The following is a 25480-nucleotide window of genomic DNA, read 5'->3' on the forward strand; positions in this document are numbered from 1 at the left end:
GTAAGATTATGTCAGTGTCAGTTTATATAAAACCTTGTTGTATTGCATAGCCTAAACAAACTTTAGAGTGAATAAATTAGTCTAAAATATAATATATTTCGGCTGAGGGAGCAAATGAGGCACTTACTCCTGTGATCGAGCAAAAAGATTCTACAAATTATAATCATAAAAGTGCTTGAGATGTGTGGCCTTACGCCCTTGACCACGAGACACTTTGATGTAATACTGTATTCTATATTTAAATTCTTCATAAACTAATTACATCAATAAACTTTTATTGATCTCCAAGCTTTGCCCCCTGGATGCCCGTGTAAACGAAGTTTATACACAGTTGTCACAAAATGTGAATGAATGGGGTACATGTTTTGTCAGGACAATTATGATTACAATGGAGTCCTGTATAACATGAGGATACATTCTAGATTATAGAAAATCACATTATTGAGATGTGTATTATCAGATGATTTTATGCAAGTTTAAACCTAGGCCTAGAAGTTGAAGAAGAAACCATATACCTTTACATGACAAAATTAGAATTTTGTATGAGTACTAGTTTGTTTTTTGTCACATTATACAGGAGTTCACTGTATAAACAGGATTTGTAGTAAAAGTTGAGGATGATCATAATTGAAAGATTTTAATATTTGTGTTTAATATTTAATCAAAAATACAAATAATAAATTTATCACTTAAAAGCCATGTTTGTGACTGAATTATTACTAGTAATGGTGTGTACTTTATTGTTTAAAAACAAAAAAAAAACCTTTTGTCCTCAGATGTTCAATTTTTAAACTGCTTGATAACAAATTGATATCCAAAAAATAAGTTAGATATAATCTTAAAGTAAAAAAAAGAGAGAGAGAGAAATTTTAGAGGTATTCTTTATTATTAGTTCTAATTAATGTAATTATCATATCTAACATATACTATTTGGTTTGGCACTTAAACGTTGTTGAAAAAATGTCTATGCCTTTGTTTTTCATCAAGATAATGCATGCCTATACATAATATGTAAATTTTTAAAGAAATTAAATTATTGCAAACAGAAAGTTGTCTTCTGCCATATTCTCTATATTGAGATCTTTCCAATTATATCCAATTTTTCATTTTATGAATGGAAGAAGTCTTAAAAGTATGATCAAGGTCTTTAAGACTTATCCAATCCCTCTAATTTTATAACAAGAGCATTTTTTAATTAACTGTTTGATGACTTGAGTTCTGATAAGAGAACAAGAACAATAGTACGATATGCTTGTTTTAAAAGTTCAAAAACTTGGCGCGTACTTTCCAGACAATTCAATATTAATCTGCAAACAAAAATATTCAGTTTAGTAAGGATAAGAATAAATATGTAGCATTATTATTATGAAAAATATCTGTGAATGCTGTTAAAGTGTCTGTTAAAGTATTCAATCAAGTGGTATATTTCATTTGAAATTCAGTCACTTGTAAGTCATTGACTGGGTTAATTTGACTCAATAATTTTCGATTTACCACATACTTTTAAAAGATAGTAATGCTAAATTTTAAAATTTCAATCATTATATGAATAATTTATAAATGAAGTTGATAATCAAACATTTGATCTTAGTTTAGGTTTGTTACAGTTACTGAATTTTTGGCTGGTTTCCTAACAGTCAGTAATTTTAATTCATTATCTGATGGTTTCTATTTATACCCTTTATGCAACATAAATAAACTGAAAGTTCTTTTTTTTTAATAAGAAAAAACACTTTAAAAATATAAATTGTATAATATTTGTGGTTTGAAGGCAGTTTTAGTTAAACTGATTGTTTATTAAAGTTATTGAAATTGTGAATGTATTATGACCAGTATGTATACATCATTAGCTAATTGTTATATTAATTAAAGCAACAGCCATGATAAAGTTCAAGAATGCAAGATAATAAAGTGATCAGATCTTGAAATGTAAAAAATGGAATATTATGTCGGCACTTTGACATGATGTTGGATGAATCATGTGATTGATACCAATCATTGATTTTCTAGCTCTTCAACATCATTGATGGATGACAGACTTACAAACAACCAATGAATGTTTTACTTACTTTGTAAACAAGAGTATATAGATAAAAATCTACAGCAATAGTGACAATTAACAGTTAATTATGGCTCCGAGCATATCTTTGTTTACTTTATCTGCCATTTTCTAATTCAGATAATTAGCAAAAGCTGTCATCTCCCTGTTACAGTTGATCTGCACGTAGTATTCATTCATTGTTTTCGGATAGACAAGGTTGTGCCAGACTGGGTAATAGATCTCCAATTGGGCTACTGTTTCTATAAATTGGGTTTTAATGTTTTTGCACTAACTTGTATGCAATATTTGATTTACAATTTATGCAATGAATATTGGCTGTTTCTGCATATAATTACAAAACAGTCCAAAAGTGGGACAGTTTTAAAATCAGGACAGTATATTAATTGGGTCTGTCCCACCTAATTTGAGAGTCTGGTCACTTTACAAGAATGAAAATATTTTGCTTTGTCTTGCATTCCTGTAATTCCTAACGTATGAGAAGTTTAATTCATTTATATTGACATTGCTGTTGTCTTTTGTTTAGATATAAATGATGGTTTGTGTGTATATAGCAAATATTTATGTATATTTTTAATTACTAAATAGAGTATTTTTCTTTTTTTCTAGATTAACTTGCGTTTAATACTTGTTAGTGGTAAAACAAAGGAATTCCTTTTTAGTCCGAGCGATGCTGCTGCTGAGATAGCCCAANTTGAGCAAATGATCAGAAACATACAAGCATTATATTTTCTTAGATGTGTTAATAACCATATATAGCATATGTCAGTGGTTCACAAATTTTTTAAATTTTAGGCCCCCTTGCTAAATGCAGATTTTCCCAAGGTGCCCTATGTCAAATTCTAGCATTATAAAAATTTTATAACATTTTGTGGCACCCCTGTGAGGAAGCTGCAGCACACACTTTGGGAACCACTGGCATATATAGTTAAAATACTGTATTGTCATGATAGAGATTAAATAAATTTAAAATCAATATTTTAAAAGTAAAAATAATTTTAAACTGTATATTAAATAATATTTATTTGATGCTAACAAAATTCATAATAATATATTATGAATTTTGTTTTACAGATTCTACAACAGCAAATCCATTTGCCCCACAACCAGTCTCGCACGTTGCACAAATTGGAATATCAGTAGAACCACTAGTTCATATACAAAGTCAAATACCAGTAACAGATGATAATGCAGCTGTTAGTAATTTTATGGAATTTGCTACAAAAATGCTTGAAAACTTCTTTAATTTTGCATCTTCATTTGTAACAAATCCAGCAGCAGTTGCACTAAGCCCAACTGAATTTATCCCAATAAGTGTTTTTCAACAATGGTATACAAACTTTCAAAGACGACTCCAAACCGATCCAAACTTTTGGAAATAAGAATATTTGTTGTGTTAATATTATCAAGACCAAATGTTTCAATTACTGAATAATTTTTCTAATGGGTAATTTTCATTAAACTTTAAAAAAATCTGTATTGTTTTATATGCTGTGTACTTCCAGAAATATGCAATCATTATGTTCTTAAAACTAAAATAGATCTATATTCACGTGCTTAGATGAGCAATAATAATTTTTGCCATCAACCAAACAATATCAAAGGGTTGTGAATTAATTTCATTATTTCTTTACTGGTTAAGTAAAATTTTGATGTTGAATTCCAATTTTAAGTTTTAGCTTCATACATTCAATTTCTAAACTTATTATATGTATATTTTTAATTACTAAATAGAGTATTTTTCTTTTTTTCTAGATTAACTTGCGTTTAATACTTGTTAGTGGTAAAACAAAGGAATTCCTTTTTAGTCCGAGCGATGCTGCTGCTGAGATAGCCCAATATGTTTTTGACAATTGGCCTCCAGGTAAAATCATTTTGTTGATAGTTGTAGAAGGAAATATTGAAGATAATATTTCTCTCAAATCACGAAAAGCACTTTTGTTTTTGTAAAATTAAGTTATTAAAAATTGTCGCCAGCAAAGACGCACAAAAATTTATTTTGAATGTTTTAATGTTGAATTGCCATTCAAGTAAATTTGAAATCTGTTAAAATATTTCCTTTTCACCAATAATGTATAATTTTTCTAAATTAAAATTAAAATTTTGGCAAAATTACACTCCAAACCTGAGGAAAATTAACATTACAGTGCCAGAGTTTTGTAATTTTATTAATGCATATTTCAAAAACAACTTGGTGGGTGAAAATTAATTATTCAGAAATTAAAATAATACAAGGATTAAGAGCTGTTTTTCCAGGTAGTCAAAATTATTATTGTAAGAAAGATTTCAAACTGAAAGTTTTGGCTACCTGGGAAAGTAATTTCTATTTCTTGCAATATGGTGTACTTAATATAAAGAATAAAATATACTACTACTATTTTATAATGTTAAAATCAAAAGTTTTAGTACTGAAACTAAATCCAATGTGCATATTCAAACATAAATTTCAAAGTTACTCTTGTGAAATGAAAAAATTCTGCTTTACTGGAACTTCATAAATAAAATGAAGTTTTTTCAATGCTAGGTCATTTAAAAAATAGAATCAAAATAATAGTATACAGTAAATTTCTCTAACTCAAATGTTTGTAACTTGAATATTTGTTCAACTCAAAGTAATTGAAGTTCTCGGTAGGTTTCAATGGAATAGCATAGGGATTTAACATCTCCAACTTGAATTTCTTAATTCAAATTTTCTCAGAGTCAAAGTTTTTCATGGTCTCCAAAACTGATTTATGTTACTTTCGACCTCCTCGACTCAAATTTTAATCTTTATTCTATCCAAAGTGATCCTAATGATTTCCATGAAATTTTCAAACAGTTGGATCTACTCTACAACACCAATTTTCAGACAATGTTCCAGTCCAAAGCAAGAGGTCCTCTTACTTTCTCAACAAGATGTACCTGCAAAACTGTTCAATTCCATTAGTTACATTGAACATTTTTCTGAAAGGCATTATGCAGGCTGTTTAAAACAAAAAAAAAAAACTATCAAAGATTTTTTATTTAATGCAAGAGATGTGAAAGTAAAATCTATTCAAAATCAGTTTATTTTACTCTATTGTTTTCTAACTTGAGTCGTCTGTAACTCAGTTTTTTTCTGCCCCTTGGCGCTTCAAGTTAGAGAAGTTTTACTGTATATTATAAATAGTAGTAGATATATCTGTATATCTTGATATTTTAATAAAATCAACATTTAATTATAAATGGATATGATACATGCAGTATATTTCTCTCTTTCACTGATGATAAACCCTTAATTTAACTAATTTTAAACCATATTTTCCAGAAAGACAATGTATACTTTTGTGGCAAGAAGATATTAATTATTCATATAAAAATAGTCATTTTGAAACAATATTGTTCAGCAGGACTGAACTTTGTTTTGTGTCAGTTATTTCTGTTGAAATACTAATGAATGGTTCGTATAGAAAATGGAGAAGTTTTGTTCAAAATTGATTATGACATAGCTTAATTAGAAGATTGAAAAAGTGCGGCAAAACTTGTTTACTGTTGACATGAAGAGTGTATTGAAATCATAATTTAATCAATAAGTAATTTACAGAATACATTTTAAGACATTATCCATCTAATTAAAATAGATAGATTTACATATATTTTATCTAAAGAATGAGAAGAAAAAGTTGACATAAACTACTTGTAACACAAAGTACTCGGAACAGCTGGTGTAAAAATATAAAAGTGGCACGTAACATCAATATATGTTAAAATAAAAAGAAATACCAACTTTTGATGTAAATGATTTTAATTAAAGCACAAAGATTTACAAAATACGTTAACTTACAGAAAGTACTTATATGTGTAAATATAGCATATTGTTTTATTCAGAAGTTTTGAACGTTAAATTTAAGTGAAAACTTTAAACAAACCTTAAAAATTGTGTAAACTGTACCAATGAGAAGGTGTTTAAACATACATTTTCAATCACATTTTTTTTATAAATTAATTTCGAAAAATATTCTTATTTTTTTTCAAAATTTAAGGAATATTTTAACACACAAAATGAACTAATTCCATAATGACAAAAGACTTTCTCCTTTCACTCCTGACTGATCTTTCCTTACAGATAACCTCTATCCTAGAGTTTTATCCTCTCTATTTACTATTCTTTTAAACCATCTATGTTTTAAAATTATATTGTGCGATGTTAATATAGTTGTTAAGAGTGAAAGCACTTCTGTTGCTTTGGAATTAATATTGAAGTTACCCATGTATCCATTTTTCTTCACTATTAATGCATTAATATATTTTGAAATTCATTACATGTAAAAATATTGAATCCATAGTCAAATAAGTTATTTCTTTATTCGTTCAAAACTTCTGGGGAATGAAAAAATTTTTTAATTATAAATAAAATATAAATTATTATTTGAATTTACATATTTTTTATCTAACAATTAAATCTGAATTAATAATAATAATAATGCAAAACTTTTCTAACAAGTTATGCATTAGTAATTAACATGGTGAATAAGCTTTTGCAAGACATGCTTTATTAGTGTTGGATTTAATTGTTGGATATATATATGTGTGTGTGTGTGTGTATACGCACTTAAATGCAAAATTGGTTATAAGATTCTAATTTTTATAAATTAAGAATACTTTTCCTTAAAAAGAGGAATATAATTTGACTTATTCAGAAACTGTCTTAATTATTCTTTACTTCACAACTGAGTGCATAGATAAACACTGGGCATCTTTAACATCACTCATTATTCAGGAATATCTTACACACTGATGCGCATTTTTGGCATATGCTCCTCTTTCGTCACCTGATCAGTGCACTGTTGGGAAATTTTAACTGTAAATATGTGTATTTAAAAAAAAGGATGTGTATTAATTAACACCTCTTTACTAAATGTCTTAAAGAAAAAGCCAACAGAAGAGGGGCATATGCCCGAAACATGTATCAGTGTGTAAGATATTCCTGAATAAAGTGTTTTGTTAAAGATGCTCAGTGTCTACCTATGCACTCAGTTGTGAAGTAAAGAATAGGAATATAATTACTGTATTTGTAAGTTTTTCCTGTTTAGTAGTGAGTTAGTAGATAAAATTACCTTCTTCTCAGTACTGGAATGAATTAAAAACACATTTAACTAAATCTTTAACTTCCAGTAACAAATTTTTAACATAAAAAATTTCTGACGAGTGTTTTCGACCTTAACCAAGGTCTGCCTTGGGGTCATCGCCGATATTCCAAAATTGGAATGTTCAGAACTAAAATGTTTTGAATATATTTTTAAATAATTAGAACAAAATCAAAACATTATTAAACAACAACAAATTAATCTGTAGTAAATATAAAATTAAACAAGATATAAATATAAGAAATAAAATAATACAAAATAATAAATAATAATTATTATTAATTTATGTTGGTAATTCCTGGGTTTTCATAAAAGCATTGCCAAGCATACGAGATGCTTTTTCTGTGTTTATTTAAAGTTAATACAATTGCCAGTCAGGGTCGGCCTTGTATATTTCCAAGGCTTATAGGGCCCTGATGTGATTGGTTTGTTACTGGAAGTTAAAGGTTTATGACTTAGTAGAATTATGGCATATTGGATCATATAATATGATACTTAGTTGTAGTATTTTTGAAAATTCAAATTGCAGTGCAGAAATTTTATTTCGACATAAAATTATTTACGGTTTGATGTGATTCATCAATGTTTTACAGTACTGTGTGTTAAAATAGCTATACTGACATATGGAAGATATAACAAAAAATATTAATAGAACCCATGTAATTTAACATTCATAATAAATTATCTTCAATATTTTTAATGTATGTAATTCATAAATATTAAATACATTACAGAATGGGGTGATGAAGCTGTGTCAAAAGCAGAAATTTTACGCTTAATATATCAGGGAAGGTTTCTTCATGGAAATGTGACTCTTGGAGGTATTTAATATTATTATTCATTACAATTTTTCTTTTTTTCTTATTTAATCTTACTAAATAAAGTTTGAGTGAAATATAATTACTGGTCTTGATGCTATTAAATTTTTTTTTTTTATGATAAATATAGTAAAACTTTATGTAGTATCACACTTTTAGACTGCCATTTATACTTATGAATAAATATTAAGTAGAGAATCCTTTAATGTCCTTGAATTCTTAAATGTAGGATGCTGAAAGTCACACGTTTTGGTAATAACAAACTCAAACTTCAAACCTGTTTATAAACCTCACTGCTTTAAACAAATTTTACTGCCTGAGGATCTAGATTTAATAGCACACCCAATTTAATGTCAACTTCAGAGGTAAATCAATGACAATACTGTGTTGAGGTTTGACTATACTTGTCTCTATTCTTTAATTAAAAATTAATTTTTCCTGAAGAATTTAATAATTTTACACTTGTCATATTTTGTGATCAGGTTGTTTTAAGGATGCATTTAGGCGTTTAGACGTGCATTAGATATATTAGATTTCTTCAAACACATCAAAAGGTATTTAATACAGCTTGAAATATCGCGCCAAATATCAAATAAAAGAAAGTAAAAACAACACAGTGTGTGAAGTTTTTTATTTCTGCTAGCACTTTCAACAAACTTGTATTCATCACCATCAGGCAAACAAGATTTAAAATATAGAACATAATATTGTAATGTAAATGGAATAAATATCATTTAAATCAAAATTAAAAGTCGTCATGTGTGTGATCATAGTTCAATTATGCAAAAATTTGAAACAAAACACAGTGCATACATGAGTGGGAAAATTTATTTACAAAAATTGGGTCCCCATGGGTTCCCCTTTATCTCCTGTTCTAGCAGAACTGATCATGAGATAAAAGGTATTTAACTTTTGTCTATAGTCAGAAATCAGATATATTTTTTACATTTACACATATAAGTGGTGACAGAAATTTTACTCATGTTGAGAGAAGAAAATAAACTGTGTAGGAAATTTTCTATTTAATGAATTTGGTGGGACCAGTATAAGAAGTATAGCAACAAATGTTTAGTTCCTACCTTGCAAGTATAAAGTACATTTAGAAATAAAATTTTCTAATCAAGCATGATAAAAACTACGCTTGTATGACGTCTGTTTTTTAATTTATTCAAACTTCTATTTTAAATTGTTTATAATGGCACCCAGGCTTTTGTACTTGTAGTGTTGTCAGAAATCAGCTAAGGCTCCTGCAAATGTCTATCATAAAGTTGCCAAGTAAAAATAATTAAAAGTAGAAGCTTCAGGCATTATACATGTTAGTTTTTGATATCAAAAATCTGTAGAAAGAAAATAAATGTTTTTAATAAGCAAAAAATTTAAGACATTGACATAGAAACAGTTGCAAATTTTTTTCAAAAGTAACCCAATTGGCAAGAAATCACAGGATCTGGAAACTTGTCCTGAGTCTGAAACTATTCTTAACTGTGGGAGAGTAATGCTCACAGTTGGAGCTAGTGTCTTCAATTTCTCCTCATACAAATATTTTTTATACAGTCTGCTGCACCACAAATGGCAAGAGTTTGAAATAAATGGAATTTTACAACTTTGAGATTGTTCATTATATGACATAATAAACTCCACACATTTGTATACTGCATTTGCCATATATTGTAAGTTGTTCAATATATTGAAAAGTTTGTTATAGGAAGAACTCAAATTAAATTCTGAATACAATACAAGAAATTGTTTAATTATAAATTTCAATGTTCTAGAACAATCTTTAAGGAAAGGAAAAGAATTCTGCAATATCAGCAAAAATATAATTAAGTATATTACTTAAAACAACTTGTAATTTACTTAGCACTTCAATACTTCTTTCAGTGATCATTTTCTTAAAAAAACAAATGTTTTTAGCCTCTTCATTGGCCCTCTTCAATCATATGAGCAGAAAAAGAATTTGAAAGTTTACAAAAATTTGACAGAATTTAACATAGCTAACGTGTTGGAATGTTCTATACATTCAGAAATTTAAATTGACAAACAAATGTTTTTGGTCTCTTCATCATAAAACATTCTGACATTGTTAGCTATGTTAATATCCTATGAAATTTTTGGAAACTCTTTCAAATTCTTTTTTCTGCTTGTATACCTGAAGAGGGCTGACAGAGGTCAAAAACTTTTTTTAAAGAAAACAATTGCCAGAAGAAGTACTGAAGTGCTAGGTAAATTATTAGTTATTTCCAATTTCCAGCTTCTGTGAGTGTTTATAAAACAACTCAGGTTTATCCAGTCTTAGAAGAAACAGTACAAAAAAAGTCATTAGAATATCAATTATTCATAATTTAAAATGAAATCTTTTTAAAATATCACATACGATAAGAAATTTTTAAATAATTTAAATCAAGGAACTTAAATCAAATTTATAAATGTTACACTCATTACACACACAATCTTCCTTCCAGTCTAATCCTGTCTGGCATGGAAGAGTAAGCTTAACATTTCCAGTGAAAATAATAATACTTTTTTATCCTCCATAGTTTTTAATTAAGTTCCTGCAGCTAATAATAATTTCATCTGCTGATATTTACGTTTTTCTCCAGCAAATCTTACATTTAATTAAAGTGGTGATAAAGAATATTCCCTGAACGTTTGTACGTCAAATTTGTAAATAAATAGAAATGCTCTTGTTATGATATCTCATATTCATAATGCATTTAAATTTACAGTCTTTTGAATATTAATATTGACAACTGACTCAATTCTATCAAAGCATTCCGTTTTAAGAAATTCAAGAACATAGAAAAAATTTAAATTTTTTCTGATCTATTAGTATAGTTTGTAACTATATATTCTTCTGAATTAGCTCATTATACTGTATTATTATTTGCTCAACAGTTATAATAAATATCAAATAAAATTAAGATTATTAATGTAATGGCTCTTATTAATTTGACATTTCAATTGAACATAATTAAATTTTCCCTGATTCTATTTCTTTATTAATGTGAGTCAGATACATCCAGATAATTCTACAAATCCTCTTTCTAGATGCAGTTGACTCCCATTAATATAATTAATTATTTCTTAATTATAATTGCCAATAGAATGTCACGGTCAGAATGAAACAATCAGGATTTTGATAAATTAACAATCAAATGATTATGCTTCAAAAACGGTAATTATATTTAATGGTAATTTAAATAATAATTTTGCATTGCAAATACATAAACTGATGAAATTTCTGAACAGAAATGCAGAAATAGTTTGTTTTACCTAAGGAAAAAAAAAAAGGTAATCTGTATTTACTAAGAAGGCAATATATTAAATACTTTCAGTGTGTTATCAATTAGATGCAATAAATCAAATTTATTACAGGAAATTTATGAACTTTGACATTTGATACTAAAATGTTAGCATATTAGAACAATTAGGAACAAAAGAGGAGATTAAAAATGGTATTTCCTAAAATAAGTAAGACAAAATTCTATAAGAAATAAAGCTGCTGTTTACTGATTTTTATTATTTTTATACAAACTGTTTTATTGGAATCAGCATGCGATGCTATATATGGTATGCATGATTATGGTGCTTTTTTCTTATATGTCATCACATGCTGACTCCAATGTAGCAGTTTACAAAGAGTTTTCTTTCACTAAATGTAAAACTTCTTTTAAAAAAAGATTCTAACCAGCATGAATTTTAAATCGAGTTATTATAAATTGGGTCTGATATCCAGTTTACGATTGAACAGATAATTAATAAAAAGCCATCCAACTCAATATTATTACTTTAAAAGTAATTGCACATGTATAGAGAAAGCAGAGAAAAAAAAAAGAGAGATTTTTATCAATCTTGATATCATCGGCATTTCACTTGTCATATTACAAAAAATAACATGGTTAATTTTTAAACACAATTGTAAATATTTACATTAACTTGTTTTCTTAAACAGTTGATTCCATCAGAAATAAACAGAAAAATATTGATTTTGTAAAGCTTGTTTTTCTTTAATAATGAAATCAAAGAACAGGATTTGTTTTTACTTTGTTTTTCAGCTTCGGAGAAATAAAAATCTCTCTTAATATTTTGAATTTTGATATTTTCTCTGTCGATGCGGTCTTAATAAAACATTTTTGAATTCTTAAAATGTGGATAAGTTTTTGAGTATTTTAAATTTATTTTTAGCCCTCCAGCTCCCATTAGGGAGGACTACAGTCATGCATCTTGTGCCACGGGAAAACTTGCCAGAACCCAATTCACAAGGTACTTTAACTAAATTATATAATAAGAATTTGTATGAAAACATTTCTTCTGATTTTTTTTAATAACCTATAAACTACATTTAGTCCATTAATTAAATTTATAGAACATTTTGACAAACTAATTCTTAGTTTAAATCTTAATTATTTTTGCAAATGTGTGTGGGTGCTAATTTATTCTCTTCTGTTTGTTATGTATAACATGACATCAGTTTAATTATACTTGCCAATTTATTTTTGACAGAAAGTATAGATTAATAAGTCTGAAAATGTAACAGTTTCCAGTACAAAGTGATATATTTGTTTGACTATGTTCCACTATAAAAGACAACTAATTTAATTTTTTTCATTTGCTAATTACTGTGAAAAATATGAAGAAAAACAAACACTATTTACAGTCAAAATATAACAAATTTTATCTATATATCAGAATATTTAAATAGTTTATAAATCAAACAGACAGCTGTATATTAAGGCCTGTGTTACTGCTATTAATAAATTTGTATTCAATAACTAAAAATGGCAATGCTAGCATCTTTTAATAAATTAATCATCTGTACTATCTAAGTTAATTATGAATATATTCATGCTATAAACTAATTAAATTGTTGTAATTTTTGACTGTGGTTGCTTCGTACACACACATTTCTTACAACTAAGTGAGTTACTATGGGAATGCACAGTGGCTCAAGATAAAAGTAATTTAGCTAAAATACATGTTGTCATCTTATGAAACTCATATTGAATGTAATGCAGCAATAGTTATTTCATAATTTAATAAATCAAGTACATATACCATGCCAGAATAGAGATTATGGACAGCCATAGATATAATATATCTTCACTGAATGCAGTTATTAGCCTGTGTGGTTATGTTCTTAATTGATTATAGTCTGGGTAGTGTAATTGGTACTACATCTGCTCAGTATGTGGAAGACACAGTTTGAATGCAGATAATATGTACATATTATGTTATGTTAGACTCTGTGAATGGAAACGACAACCAGAATACATTGTGAGTTAATGGAAACAGTTTTGCAACAGTAAATTTTGCATCCTCACTGTTTATAAAGAGCCACAGTGTATTTTGACATTTTAAAAATGCCTTGATGCAAAATTTATGTTATAACTGTTAATGCTAGAACACATTGTGGTCATTTTTTTTATCAACACACCACAACATATCTTAGTTGTTTTCTGTGTAGTAGGATATGATTGAATATGTATAATAATTAGGAATAACAGCCAAGCTCAATTATTTTTGCAGAAACTGTTAGAATAGCATTTGAAATTAGTCAATATCTTTCAAAAGATATTTATACTTTGATCGATGCAGTACCTCTTGCAACCACAGCTTATAAAACCTTTCTGCTTACTTCCAGACAATAAATTTTGAGGTAAATCAGGTACATAATGTTGTCAGCAGTGTAAACTTATGAGCATAGATCCTCAAGTAGGCCTTTTTTGGTAACAAACTGATAAAGTGCAGCCATGTTTGCTGATTTGAAGTCAGACCAAAATTAATGAATGTCTGAGCTGACTTTGAGGAAGAAGAGAAAAGCTAATTCAATGTGGTTAACATGATAGATTGTCATGTGTGTATGTTGTTTCTGCAACAACATGTGGTATGTTGATAATGCTGGATTGTGTTGTGATTTCTTTTAACAGTCCCAATACAAAATATGCATTATAGCACAACAACCCAAATAGTTTAATAAACCAAATAACTATTGCTAGATTATATTAATCTTTCAACCAAATTACAAGTCAGATGAAAATAACAAGTTAACCTGACAGGAGATTTTTTTTACAATGTATTTGTTGAAAAAAAAAATAGTGCTAAACTTCAGAAAAAGCATTTTCAATTAATTTAATTTTTGGACTAAATAAAATGCCTCCCAAATTTTCATATAAATTAAATTTCATATATATTTTATAGCTAAAATGTAAGTATATTAATCATTTCATGACTTAGCTTTATCATTTATGAAAAAGAAATTTATATATTAGATTTTATATTAATAAATAATGTTGAACTTTCTAGTGTAATATTACTTTGTAAAAATGTCTTTGAAAATAACAATCTAGGATAGTGATAATCAACGATCCTTCTTAGTATTGTCTTGTGACCTTCTAAGATGTAATAACTATATATTTTTCGTTTTTAGTTGTAGGTTTATATATATTGTAAGGGAATAAATTCTCATTTATGGATGATAAGTAATGTAAAGTATACCTATTCCTCTTTTTACATGGTCTATTTTTATACAGTTTAAAAATTAAGCAATTGATGAATTAGAAACATTTAGTTTTAAACCTGAGTTCTGTTATCATTTTTAAACACAGTACAGTACAGTACTATATTTATATCACAGAATACCGTCTGTTGATTTTGTGTTTTCTGTACTACCTTGTGTTTATTATACTTGTGTACAAATAATGTTAATGGTAAATGATGATAAAATAAAAACACTTGTGTTTCATTTGTAAATTGCTTATTTTTTTTTTTTTTTTTGTTCCATTGAAGTTATGGATGATATCAAGCACTTTTCTTCGGGATGCTTGTACAGTACTGTACTTTTTTTACATGGTGTTCTTTCAAAGTATCCACTGCTCAAAAAGAGGGATAGGTGTGTTACTAAATACTTAACTGCAACAGGAATTGGATAGTTTTAAATGATTTTTTCATTAATTTGGTAAGACACCCAAATTAAATGTGTGATATAAAAAATCAAACAATATTGTTCTTTTATTTTGTTCTAAGTTATTTTAAACATTTTGATTTATGAATAAATAACACCTTATATGAATTAGGGTGAGGAATACTTTAGTCAACTTGGTTATATAGATATCATATTTGTACAGTTGATATATGTTTGTCATTATGTAGCTAATATCATATTTCAGTAGTTACATCTATCCATAAGTATAGAATGCATTTGAATTTAATTTAAGTGTGATAAATTGAATATGTGACATAGAATGGAGATTATACGATAATATCAACAAACCTCATCCATTAATAATAATGGTCAAACAACAGAGTAGATGTGAATTATGTGATATGAATACAGGTAAATTAGTGAAGATGTTTGAATTAATTTGGTCTTATCTTATGTAATTTATGAATATTTGTATATATATAAATTATATATTACTTTTACAATTGGTAAAGCGGTAATTATCTCGAGTTCTTAGTGCAAAAAATAAGGTTGTTGCAAGTTATCGAAAAGGATAATAACAACTTTGTTTACATAGCTGCAGACGTTTTTAGTATGTTTGTATAGTACAGTTTTTAAAGTGTAAAAAAAAGTTAACTGGCTTTAATGATTGCCATAAAATTTTGAACAAAAAAAAGGTAAAAAGAAAAAAGGCTAGAGGTTTCAGAGGAAGTTTAATTTGAGCAATAAAATAGGAAATGAAACGACTTCTTTAGCTGACTCGTATGAAAAAATTCATAGCTAATTACAGAAAATTTAATTTGAGAAATTATAACCTCAAATAAAAAAAGATATGTAACAGTTGTTGGCTATTTAATTAATGTTCAGTCAACTAGATAAATATAAGTGCAATGATAGTTTCCCCGCTCAGTTTGATAACAGCAATTTCATATTTTGTAATGGTTTTTAATTATAGCAAAGTATCTTCAACTTTAAAACCCTAAAGTGAATTTTAGATTTATCAAAGAAACATACTTTTCTACAATATTCTTTGAAATTTGAAAATATTTTCAGTAATTACTTGATAATTTTCTTTTGAGGGATTTAATGTCTGGTTACACTTATGGTATTCGAAACTCTAGAGTTCTTACTTACGTCATGCATAATAAATTAGAACTTAGAAGTGATCTGTTATGTATAGTCAAAGGTGGACTATAAAGTTTAGAATATTTCCATTTTAAATAAATATTTCAAAGCAAATTCTGTTATTTTTATGTAGATTAAATAAAGTGGTTTTTTTCCCTCGCTAAAATCATTGAATATTGTTCACAATTTTATGACAATAAATGAAGCAAACAGTATATATCTTTAACAGGGAATTAAGGCTGGGGAAATGCTTATGTTGTCAGTTCAAGTAATGGCCATCTTCAAGCATGAACAGATGTAAGATGAAAATTCCTTTTACATCTGTTCATACTTGAGATGCTCCATTAACCAGGCCAAAAATATTAGCATAAAAATGCATTGGTTACTTCATTAAATTAATTACAGTGGCTTGTTCAACTTTATTGACAATACTTTACTAAAATTATTCAAAGAAATAAAAAAAAAACCAACACATTTAAGTATTTTCTCTTCATCATGCAAATCATTTTCAGATCATATTGAAAACAGATGCTTTTAATAGGATCTGAATAATTTTAGCAAAGTATCAACAATAAAAGAAATTAGGATATTTTTTTTGTTTAAAGTGATGATATTACAAATAAAACAGATATCCTGATGAATTCCCCATTAACATGATGCAGAATTGTTAAACAATTTGTCCTTTCAAACACACAATTAGAAAATATTTTAAATGATTAATAATCGGTCGTCATCGTTAAGCTTAAAGTCGGGTCGTTCGTAGTTGTTTTAATGGATTAATTACTTGTAGTACTCTATTCTGTAAATTTAAATTAAAAATAATTTTATTTAACATTCATTCTTAAAAATAAATCAATTTTCCATTTTAAACTTTATTTTTATTCTTATAAAAGGAGGAAGGTCAAGAATTGCATTTCATCACGGCCATACACCTATAAATTAGTGTGTGTGTGTGACACGTAACATCTGCATGTGACATATTGACATAATACACTACATCTGCACATTTCCCTTTGTGTAGAGGAAAGTTAAATATACAAATAATATAGCTATATTAAGTTCTTAGGTTTTTGGACCCAGCAGTTAAGAAAAAAAATTGATATTTGTGTGTTGTGTCTTGTTTTATATCAGAATCAAGTAATAAACATTTACAATTATCCAAGTGATAATATAAAAGAAAATTTATTCATTCTGTTAGCATCTTTGCTATATATTATTTCATCCGTAAAATGAATATAACTTATAGAAACAAAAACACATGTAAATATATAGTATTGTTTATGCAATCAATATGGTTGCATTAACATTTTCATGATAAACCAATGAACATCAATTGAAAAGGGGGAATATGTTACCATTGACAACTTAACTCAAAATCAGTGGATCGATCATTGATAGTTATTATTCTGGAGTAAAATTTTACTAGGAATATTGTTGTTTATATAAAACATTTGTGGGTTCATGTATTAATATGTGAATACATATAAAAATAAGAAAAATTCTTACTTTAGAATTTTTATTATTCTATATTGGTTTTTTTTACAATTTTAACCTTTTTATTGCATTAGTATATTATTTCAAATACATTGACATGTATTATAAACGAGTCGTGTCATTTTTCCTTTTGACGGGGATAATGTAAATGTTAGGATAAAAATATTTGGGAATTTTTTTAAGTGGAGGAGTCACTCATACACATAGTTGAGTAAGTTTTAAGGATAAAAGGAAATTGAATATATAAATATTTATTTTTTTCAATTTAAATACAGTAGGTAAAATTTTTAGCAATAATACATTATTATAACATTAAGTAATGAAATATTGCTGATATAAAAGATGTTTCTTTACAATTATTATTATTAAATTAATAATAAAATAATTTCTTGAGTATTGCTTGGTAAGCATTTACTGCAAGATTCTGAAAATGTTTTAGAAATATTTTTAAATGTTGCTATGTTTTCTAGTAAAATGTATAAAAAAAACCAAAACCCTAAAAGAAGGTTAAGTTTAAACACGAAACAGTCATTTTAATCCTTTCAATGGTCCTGTATTATTCATAGAAGATATAATTAAACTACACTACATGCATTTCAAACTGTTTTAATTTACAGTTCCTCTTCAGTAGTAACACATGAAAAAAGGCACAATATAAACTTATTTGTTTTGAAGTTACAAATCACGAGGGAACTGAGATACTGAGGTATCTCTGTTCTCTCGTGATTTGTAAAGTTGAGTCGAGAAACATGCACAATATAAACTTACACGCGTTACTACTGAAGAGGAACTGTTACAGTTCAAAATGCATGTAGTGTAGTTTAATTTGTCTCTTCTATTAATAATAAAAGATCAAGGCTGCTTTGTTTTTTTAGATAATAAAATGATTGATCCTCTGTCAGATTGAATAACTAGATATGTACTATGTTGTTTTATAGTATCAATAGTTGAAATACCTATATATGAAATTTTTTCATAAATTAAAGAGCTGGATTCTTATTTAGTTTTCGTTAATCATAAATAATTACTATGTTGAGGTAAAGCTTGTAGTTGGCCAAATGCCATCATGGGGTGGGAGACGTCCCATTTGGTATAGTGATTAATCTGCATATTTATATGATCTTAGTTTAATATCTGGATGAAGATTGGATAAAGGTATAGTTAACGTAACTAGTAATGCATTTACATGGTATGTAGAAGATGCAGTTTCTTTACTTCAGAAACTTTTAGATTAATGCAAGAATGGCTGCCTAACCGCTTATCTTTTGGCCAAATTATTTTGATCACGAGTTATCCATATTATGTCAAAATGTGTTCCATCAATAGTTATTTGAAAGTTGAAAGCATTTTTTCTTTTTCTAAATACTAATTAAAATACATATTTTAATTAGTATTTAGAACATAAAATTAGAAATTTGGATAATTCAAATCTAAAATCACTTGCATTCCAAAAAGAAAAAACACTACTACATGCTACTTTCTCTTTTAAACTGATTCATTGAATGTGTGTGTACTGAAGATTACCTGAAATGCATGCATTGTCGTTTAGGCAAAATTGTCACATTTTATGATTTTAATAATAATTGAGTATCAAATATCAAAATAATTTTGCTACATTTCTATGACACATTATAAGCCAGAGCTACTTAACAACTGCTACTCACTGTATAATAGTACAGTAAAACAACCTTTGTAGATCCAGAATAAAACTTTAATTTTGAAAAAATCTAAACTGACTTTACAGAAAGTAAATGATCTTATAAAGATCAGTATTGGTTGGAAACATTAGTTGGTTTATATTTTTTTGAAATTAAAGTTTTGTAATTTGGTACTAGAGGGAGGTGTGAGGTGTGATCTCTTATTAAATTTAATAATTATAATTTTCTATAAACAAAACTTTTTTTATCAGTGTTGTATTCGACACAAAACCCACTAACGTTTTCAGCCTCCACCAAGGCCTTCTTTAGGTGCTGAACTAACTGGTGTCCCCTGGTTTTGTGTCGAATACGACACTGATAAAAAAAAAAGTTTTGTTCATGGATGTTTATTACTCAATACAGTGTTAATACTTAGAAGACGTTTATTCTGTGTATAATTTTCTTCCAAAAAATTCTAAATTATTTAATATATATTAATTTAAGTATAATAAAGTTTCATTCTTGATCTACAAAGATTGTTTAAGATGTGTTTACTAAACCAGAGCATAGACAAATTTAACTTTCGAGTTGAAGAGAAAAAGATTTTATATTTTAATTGTTATAAAAAGAAATATAATCTTTATTATTTATGCCAGATTTATTATATCCAAATTATTTAAAATAGTATAGAAGATAAGAATTGTCAATTGAAAACAACGTTGTATGAAAAATTAAAATTAAGCAAAAATATTTCTAAATATAATCAACAGTACTTTTTGCATTTTAATGTCTAATCAAAGATAAAATATTATTTAATTAATTAATTTAAGTTAATGAAAGCTTTTTAGAGAGATTGATATGAAAACATTTGATCATGACTCTGTTTATAAAGGTGCTAACTATTTAAAACAGGCTAGATAATGAAACATTGTATACATCCATTCATTTATCTAAATTTCAACTTGTTAGGCAGTTATTCAATTTGATGTGAAAAGATGCAATTTATGTGCACGTTTTCTTTTCTTTTTTTTTTCAGACCAACGACAGAAGAGCAAGGAAAGAGCCAGTGGATGCTGCAATGCTAGTTGCTCAATATTATAAGCTGCCAAAGTATCGTGGCAACAGGTTTTGAGAAGTTAACGACTCCTCCATTCCATATATCCCAGGTGCAGCTGGAAGGAAGTATGCCCTATATAGATTAAAGTATGTTTAACAGTTACTTTGTGCCAACGAAGTGCTGTGAATTCAGTAAAGACTGCTTCAGATATTCTCATAAATGAGTGTTTTCTGTTATAGTCTGTAGCCATTGATGTATATGAGTTCTCTCTCTCATATGGACTTTCAGATTGCTACATATCATAGTAGACTATCTTTAGTAGACCAGTACAAACAGAAAAATATCCTTCTAGCTTATTAAAAAAAAAAAAATATTGCAAGCATTTATTGTTATCTGCCAATAGAAAAATGTATATTATAAATTTGAGCATATTTTGTCAGAACTGGGGATTTAAATCTACAGCTACTGTTTCTAAAATAGAATGAATAAAAATTAAGTCTAGATTTCAAAGAACTCAATAGGAAGTGGGAGAACTGTTTTCCAGGCTCTAGCTGCTCCTGGCACTAATGGTGCCTGCTGCCATTTAGTCTCTTGTCCATAGCTGTCATAAACATTTTGACAAAAAAAAATGTCCATTCTGGCCAACACTACTCTGGATATTTTTTCCTAGCACCAACCACCATTTGCTTCTCGTGAGTTTTGCACAGACTGGTTGTCATCACAAAGTATCAAAGTCGGGATGTGACTATGTAATTAATTATGTAACACAAGCATTCCAGTCAGTCTCTTTTTTTTCTTTGGTCAACTTTTGCTTGTATTATATATAAATTATCAATTTTTTCCCTCCAAACAAAATAAGAGATAAAAAGAGAACAAAATGGCAGTGTGCTAATCGACAATTTAAAAAAAAGAAAATTGAACTGTATTTTGTAAATTTTTGAAAGGAACTCCCAAATATAGGAATGTGCTTCAGTCTAGGATATTTCAGAAAATACCAATGAGTAAAGATAGAAATGAAATGTGTTCATACATGCGTGCATAGAAATTATTGCTGTCCCAATATTGGCCTATGACACCAATATGAACATACACGAGCCAATATAGATTCCATTTTATGTAAATAGAGGAAAAAAAAATTTAGAAGTGTGCATTTGTCTTTGCAATAATAAGAATTGGTCATGAAATGAGTCAGTTTTGGGCACTGCTGGCTGACATCTCATAGACTATATTATCATAGGTTGTAGTTTTGATTTACGCAGTGGTATCGTGATTCAAAAAATGCTTTCAGAAAGCTGAATGTTTATCGAGCACACATTTCCCTCGAACAGTTTTATTTTTGCCACTAAATATTTATATTTTGATGAAATCCGAACTCGATATTAATTTTAGAAGCGAAGAGAACCGAAAGTGCATTCCATAAAACCGTTAAAGCGTTTATTGCATTTTTATATGCTAACGGCTCGAACTGTTCAGTTTTTCCAACACGAGGGAAATGTGTGATTTAGTCACTGTTACGAAATTTTAATAAATTGTAAATTTTATGGTATTTGTATTAATTTTCTTCTTCTCAGAATTGAAAAAAAAAAATTAAAATGTTATAGTGTCCATCTTAAAAGAAAAAAATCTCTAGTGAATATTTTTTTAATTGTTGTTGATTATATACTTATTGTATATTATGATTTATCATAGTGTGGGTCATACAAATTGGTATTCATTTAGAATTCTAAAAGCATGCCAAAAAAAAAAGAGAAAAAAAAAGAAAAAAAAAAGTATTTATNCTCACTGAGTTCATGTGGTGCCCATTTGTTGAACTTCTCGACTTTCCCTAACATGTTTAGATGTCGAGAAATGGTTGAATAATGAAAGTATGTTTAATCTTTCTGCAATTTCCCAGACGGTCGGGTGATGTTCTGATTCGACAATGTTCTTCAATTCTGATTTTTGAGATTTGTATTCCCGGAATGAACTTTTCTTTAACCAATGCCTGGTGGCCTGCTCACTCGCAATGCCTTCATCAAAAGTTTTATTGGTATTTCAGGTACTAAGTTTAAAATGCAAATCTTCGAATAATTTGCAAAAATTATATTTAATTTTTCTCGAATCTAGCGACGGCATTCTTTACGAAAAATTTCTAAATACTTAGCTAAGATTTTTATCTTTAAATAAATTTTGCACGTTTGGGAGTTCAGATCCAGACAAGGCTTTAAGAGTTTTTTGAATCCTTAGTAATGTAAATTAAATGAAAATAATTATTCTTTAAATATGAGTAATATTCATTAAATGTATGACGATACATTTATTTATGAGTGTAGGTTTCAAGGCTCCCGAATTTAGTCATTCTGCACAGTAAAGCAATAGTCGGCGTTTGCATGCGAGATGACATTGTACCAGACACTAAAAAATAATTATTTTTATATTTGCATGTATGAAATATATGAGTATGTGTAAGTCTCCGGAAATAGAAGTTCTCAAAGTACAAATGTTACAGACAACCATTTATACAGAAGTTACCTAAATTTGTTTTTTATGGTCATATAACTCGAAATATTTTTATATATAATAAACGGAGAGATTTTCTTCTTTTGTTTCTCGGTACGATTACATACACTAGTAAAATTGTCAGATTATTCCTAGGAAATAGCCAAATATAAAGTAATATATTGACCGTCACCGAATTTCTATTTGACATGTATTTGTGTGTTTAAATTAAAATATTGAGACTACTTAAACGATTGTATTGATGATGATAAATCAATCACAAACTCATGCTTACTATGTTAATTTCTTGCATTATTCTATTTCTTTTTATTGTTAATTGGAAACGATCTTCCTGTACATTTGGTATGATATAAATGTGTAATTTTCTCATTTTGTACAACTGTATATAAATATATATATATATATAATTATAATTTAAAGATTATTTTTGAAGAGCCTTGAAACCAACACTGTTGTTAAATATTCTTGAAAAAAAAAAAATATTGTATATGGAACAATGGAAGAACTGCCACGGTCCCTAACCAGTTGTGTCCATCAAATACGGAATACCTTTGTCTCGAAATGTACTCTATGTTAAAAGTAAAATATTATATTGTTCTCCTCAACTTCTAGATCAGAAATGTGTGAGCATTTTACTCCTGTAAATATTTATTCTATACTGTAATAAAAGTTGCAAGAGATCTGAAGTAAGTTTTGTTTTTTATTTTTAATTTATATAGAAATAACTAGAACAAATACAAATAATTCTATTAAAATTGCTCACCTTTTATTCATTTTGCCCTAGGAATTACACTGTGACACTGGCTTTCTATTTTTAGGCTATTTGTCTGTTAATCAATAATTAAAATACTGTTTCAAAGACAAAGAAAGACACAAGGAAAAATATCTTTTAAAAGGTTTTAAAATAAGGAACAGAGATCAAACAGATGTCTTCTATATTCATTGCCAGGCTGCTTAATTGAATTAATATAACATTTGTTTTCAAAAATGCAAGCAAGAGTCTATGCCATATAAATTTTGAAACACTTATCAGACTGCATTGAAATAAAAACATCCAAAATCTATTTAGTTCAAAGGAATGCCCACTAGTGGCCAAGTGAATAAACCATGTGTTCAGTGGTTTATCCACTCAGCCATGTGGAATTTACTGGGTTTTCTTTGTGTCTAATACCCAAATAGGTGCCAACTTCCCATAGAAAGTCATTCTTGAAAGCATTGCCCAACCTTTGGCGCATTGTCCATCAGCTAATCATTTCAAAAAACAACAAATGGCATAGCTATTATAAAAATACTAATTGAATTATACTAAACTGCCATGTAAAACAAAACAAAATAAATTTATACTGTGAAAACCTTTTATTTCAATGAATCTATATATCGAGATGTTTGTGCATGTGTTTACTGTATACAGTGTATTTTCAAAAGTCAGTTAACCAGTTTAATTAATAAGGTTGTTACAAATGAAATGGAAAATTTTTACTTCTGACTTTGAATGTTTATTAATTTAATTTAAAACTTGCATATTCAATCAAAATTATTTCCACCAACATTAATATGCTTTTCCCAATAGAATAGAAATGCATTAATGCCAATTTGATAGAAATGATGAGAATGAGAAGCCAAAAAGTCATTAAAGGTACTTTTTATTGCTTCTTCTTCCTTGAAGACTTTCCTCGGCATAAAGTCTGGAGAATAAGGTGGATGGGAGAATTTTGTTTGAATACTTTCATTTTTGTGATGAGTAATTAAAGAACTGCAGACCTCTAAATGATGCTCCTTATCTCTCTCACTGAGTTCATGTGGTGCCCATTTGTTGAACTTCTCGACTTTCCCTAACATGTTTAGATGTCGAGAAATGGTTGAATAATGAAAGTATGTTTAATCTTTCTGCAATTTCCCAGACGGTCGGGTGATGTTCTGATTCGACAATGTTCTTCAATTCTGATTTTTGAGATTTGTATTCCCGGAATGAACTTTTCTTTAACCAATGCCTGGTGGCCTGCTCACTCGCAATGCCTTCATCAAAAGTTTTATTGGTATTTCAGGTTGCTTCTGCTTCATTATGTCTCTGCTTATACTCAAAAAACAAAATTATTCAATTTCCTTTCTTCCATGCCGACAGAAAAATTACTCTTAAGCATATGAAATTTGCAATATAAATGTGATTACATTTTTAAATTCACATATTATATGTGCGCTCTTCCAATTGCAAACATCCAGCACTGTGTCACATGGAAAAAAGTTGAACTGCCCGAAGGTTTAAATTTTAAAAAAATGGCCATTTCATTTACAACAACCCAAAATATATATATTTTTTTAATCTTAATCTAAGTAACAGTTAATTAACTCTGAGTTTTCTTGGGGTGGTTTTCCATGCAATAAATCATTTAATAAATTATAGGCAATCCTTTATATATACAAACTGTTTAAAAAAGATTTCTTTATATCAATCTCTGTAGATGTAATCTTTGTAAACCCTTTGACCAACCTAGATAGAGTTTTTTTTATAGAACCATGAGGAAAGTATAGGCTATCATGAAACATGGACAACCCCATTCCTCTGCCTGATTTCGTCCTCTTTATACTTCATGATAAACAAATATGGTTTTCATTTTATTGTTTGCTTTTATACTAACAGATATGTCTTTGCACTGCCTTGGTAAAAAAGTAATAAGCATAAATATTAACTACATACTAATACACAATAAATAAGGAAAACAATTTTATAGTTACTTTCCAAAGGCAT

At 28.0% G+C, this 25480-nt stretch overlaps 1 protein-coding gene across 1 annotated transcript; it reads left to right on the top strand.

The window, feature by feature from the left end:
• The first annotated feature begins 3247 nt into the window (after positions 1-3247).
• Positions 3248-21981, top strand: LOC111639553 (ubiquitin-like protein 3). The gene is made up of 5 exons (XM_023385444.1): positions 3248-3259; positions 3815-3923; positions 7899-7985; positions 12168-12245; positions 20215-21981. The coding sequence occupies exons 1-5, from the start codon at positions 3248-3250 to the stop codon at positions 20277-20279; spliced, it is 351 nt and encodes a 116-aa protein (XP_023241212.1). The 3' UTR covers positions 20280-21981.
• The last annotated feature ends 3499 nt before the right edge of the window (positions 21982-25480 follow it).

This window comes from Centruroides sculpturatus, unplaced genomic scaffold (genome assembly GCF_000671375.1).
Source record: "Centruroides sculpturatus isolate CEXI.00-Female unplaced genomic scaffold, Cexi_2.0 scaffold212, whole genome shotgun sequence".
Taxonomy (NCBI): Eukaryota; Metazoa; Arthropoda; class Arachnida; order Scorpiones; family Buthidae; genus Centruroides; species Centruroides sculpturatus.

Coding starts and splice junctions, on each gene's coding strand:
- LOC111639553 (XM_023385444.1), top strand. Junction 3,924..7,898: donor TTTTGACAATTGGCCTCCAG/GTAAAATCATTT, acceptor AATACATTACAG/AATGGGGTGATGAAGCTGTG. Junction 12,246..20,214: donor GCCAGAACCCAATTCACAAG/GTACTTTAACTA, acceptor TTTTTTTTTCAG/ACCAACGACAGAAGAGCAAG.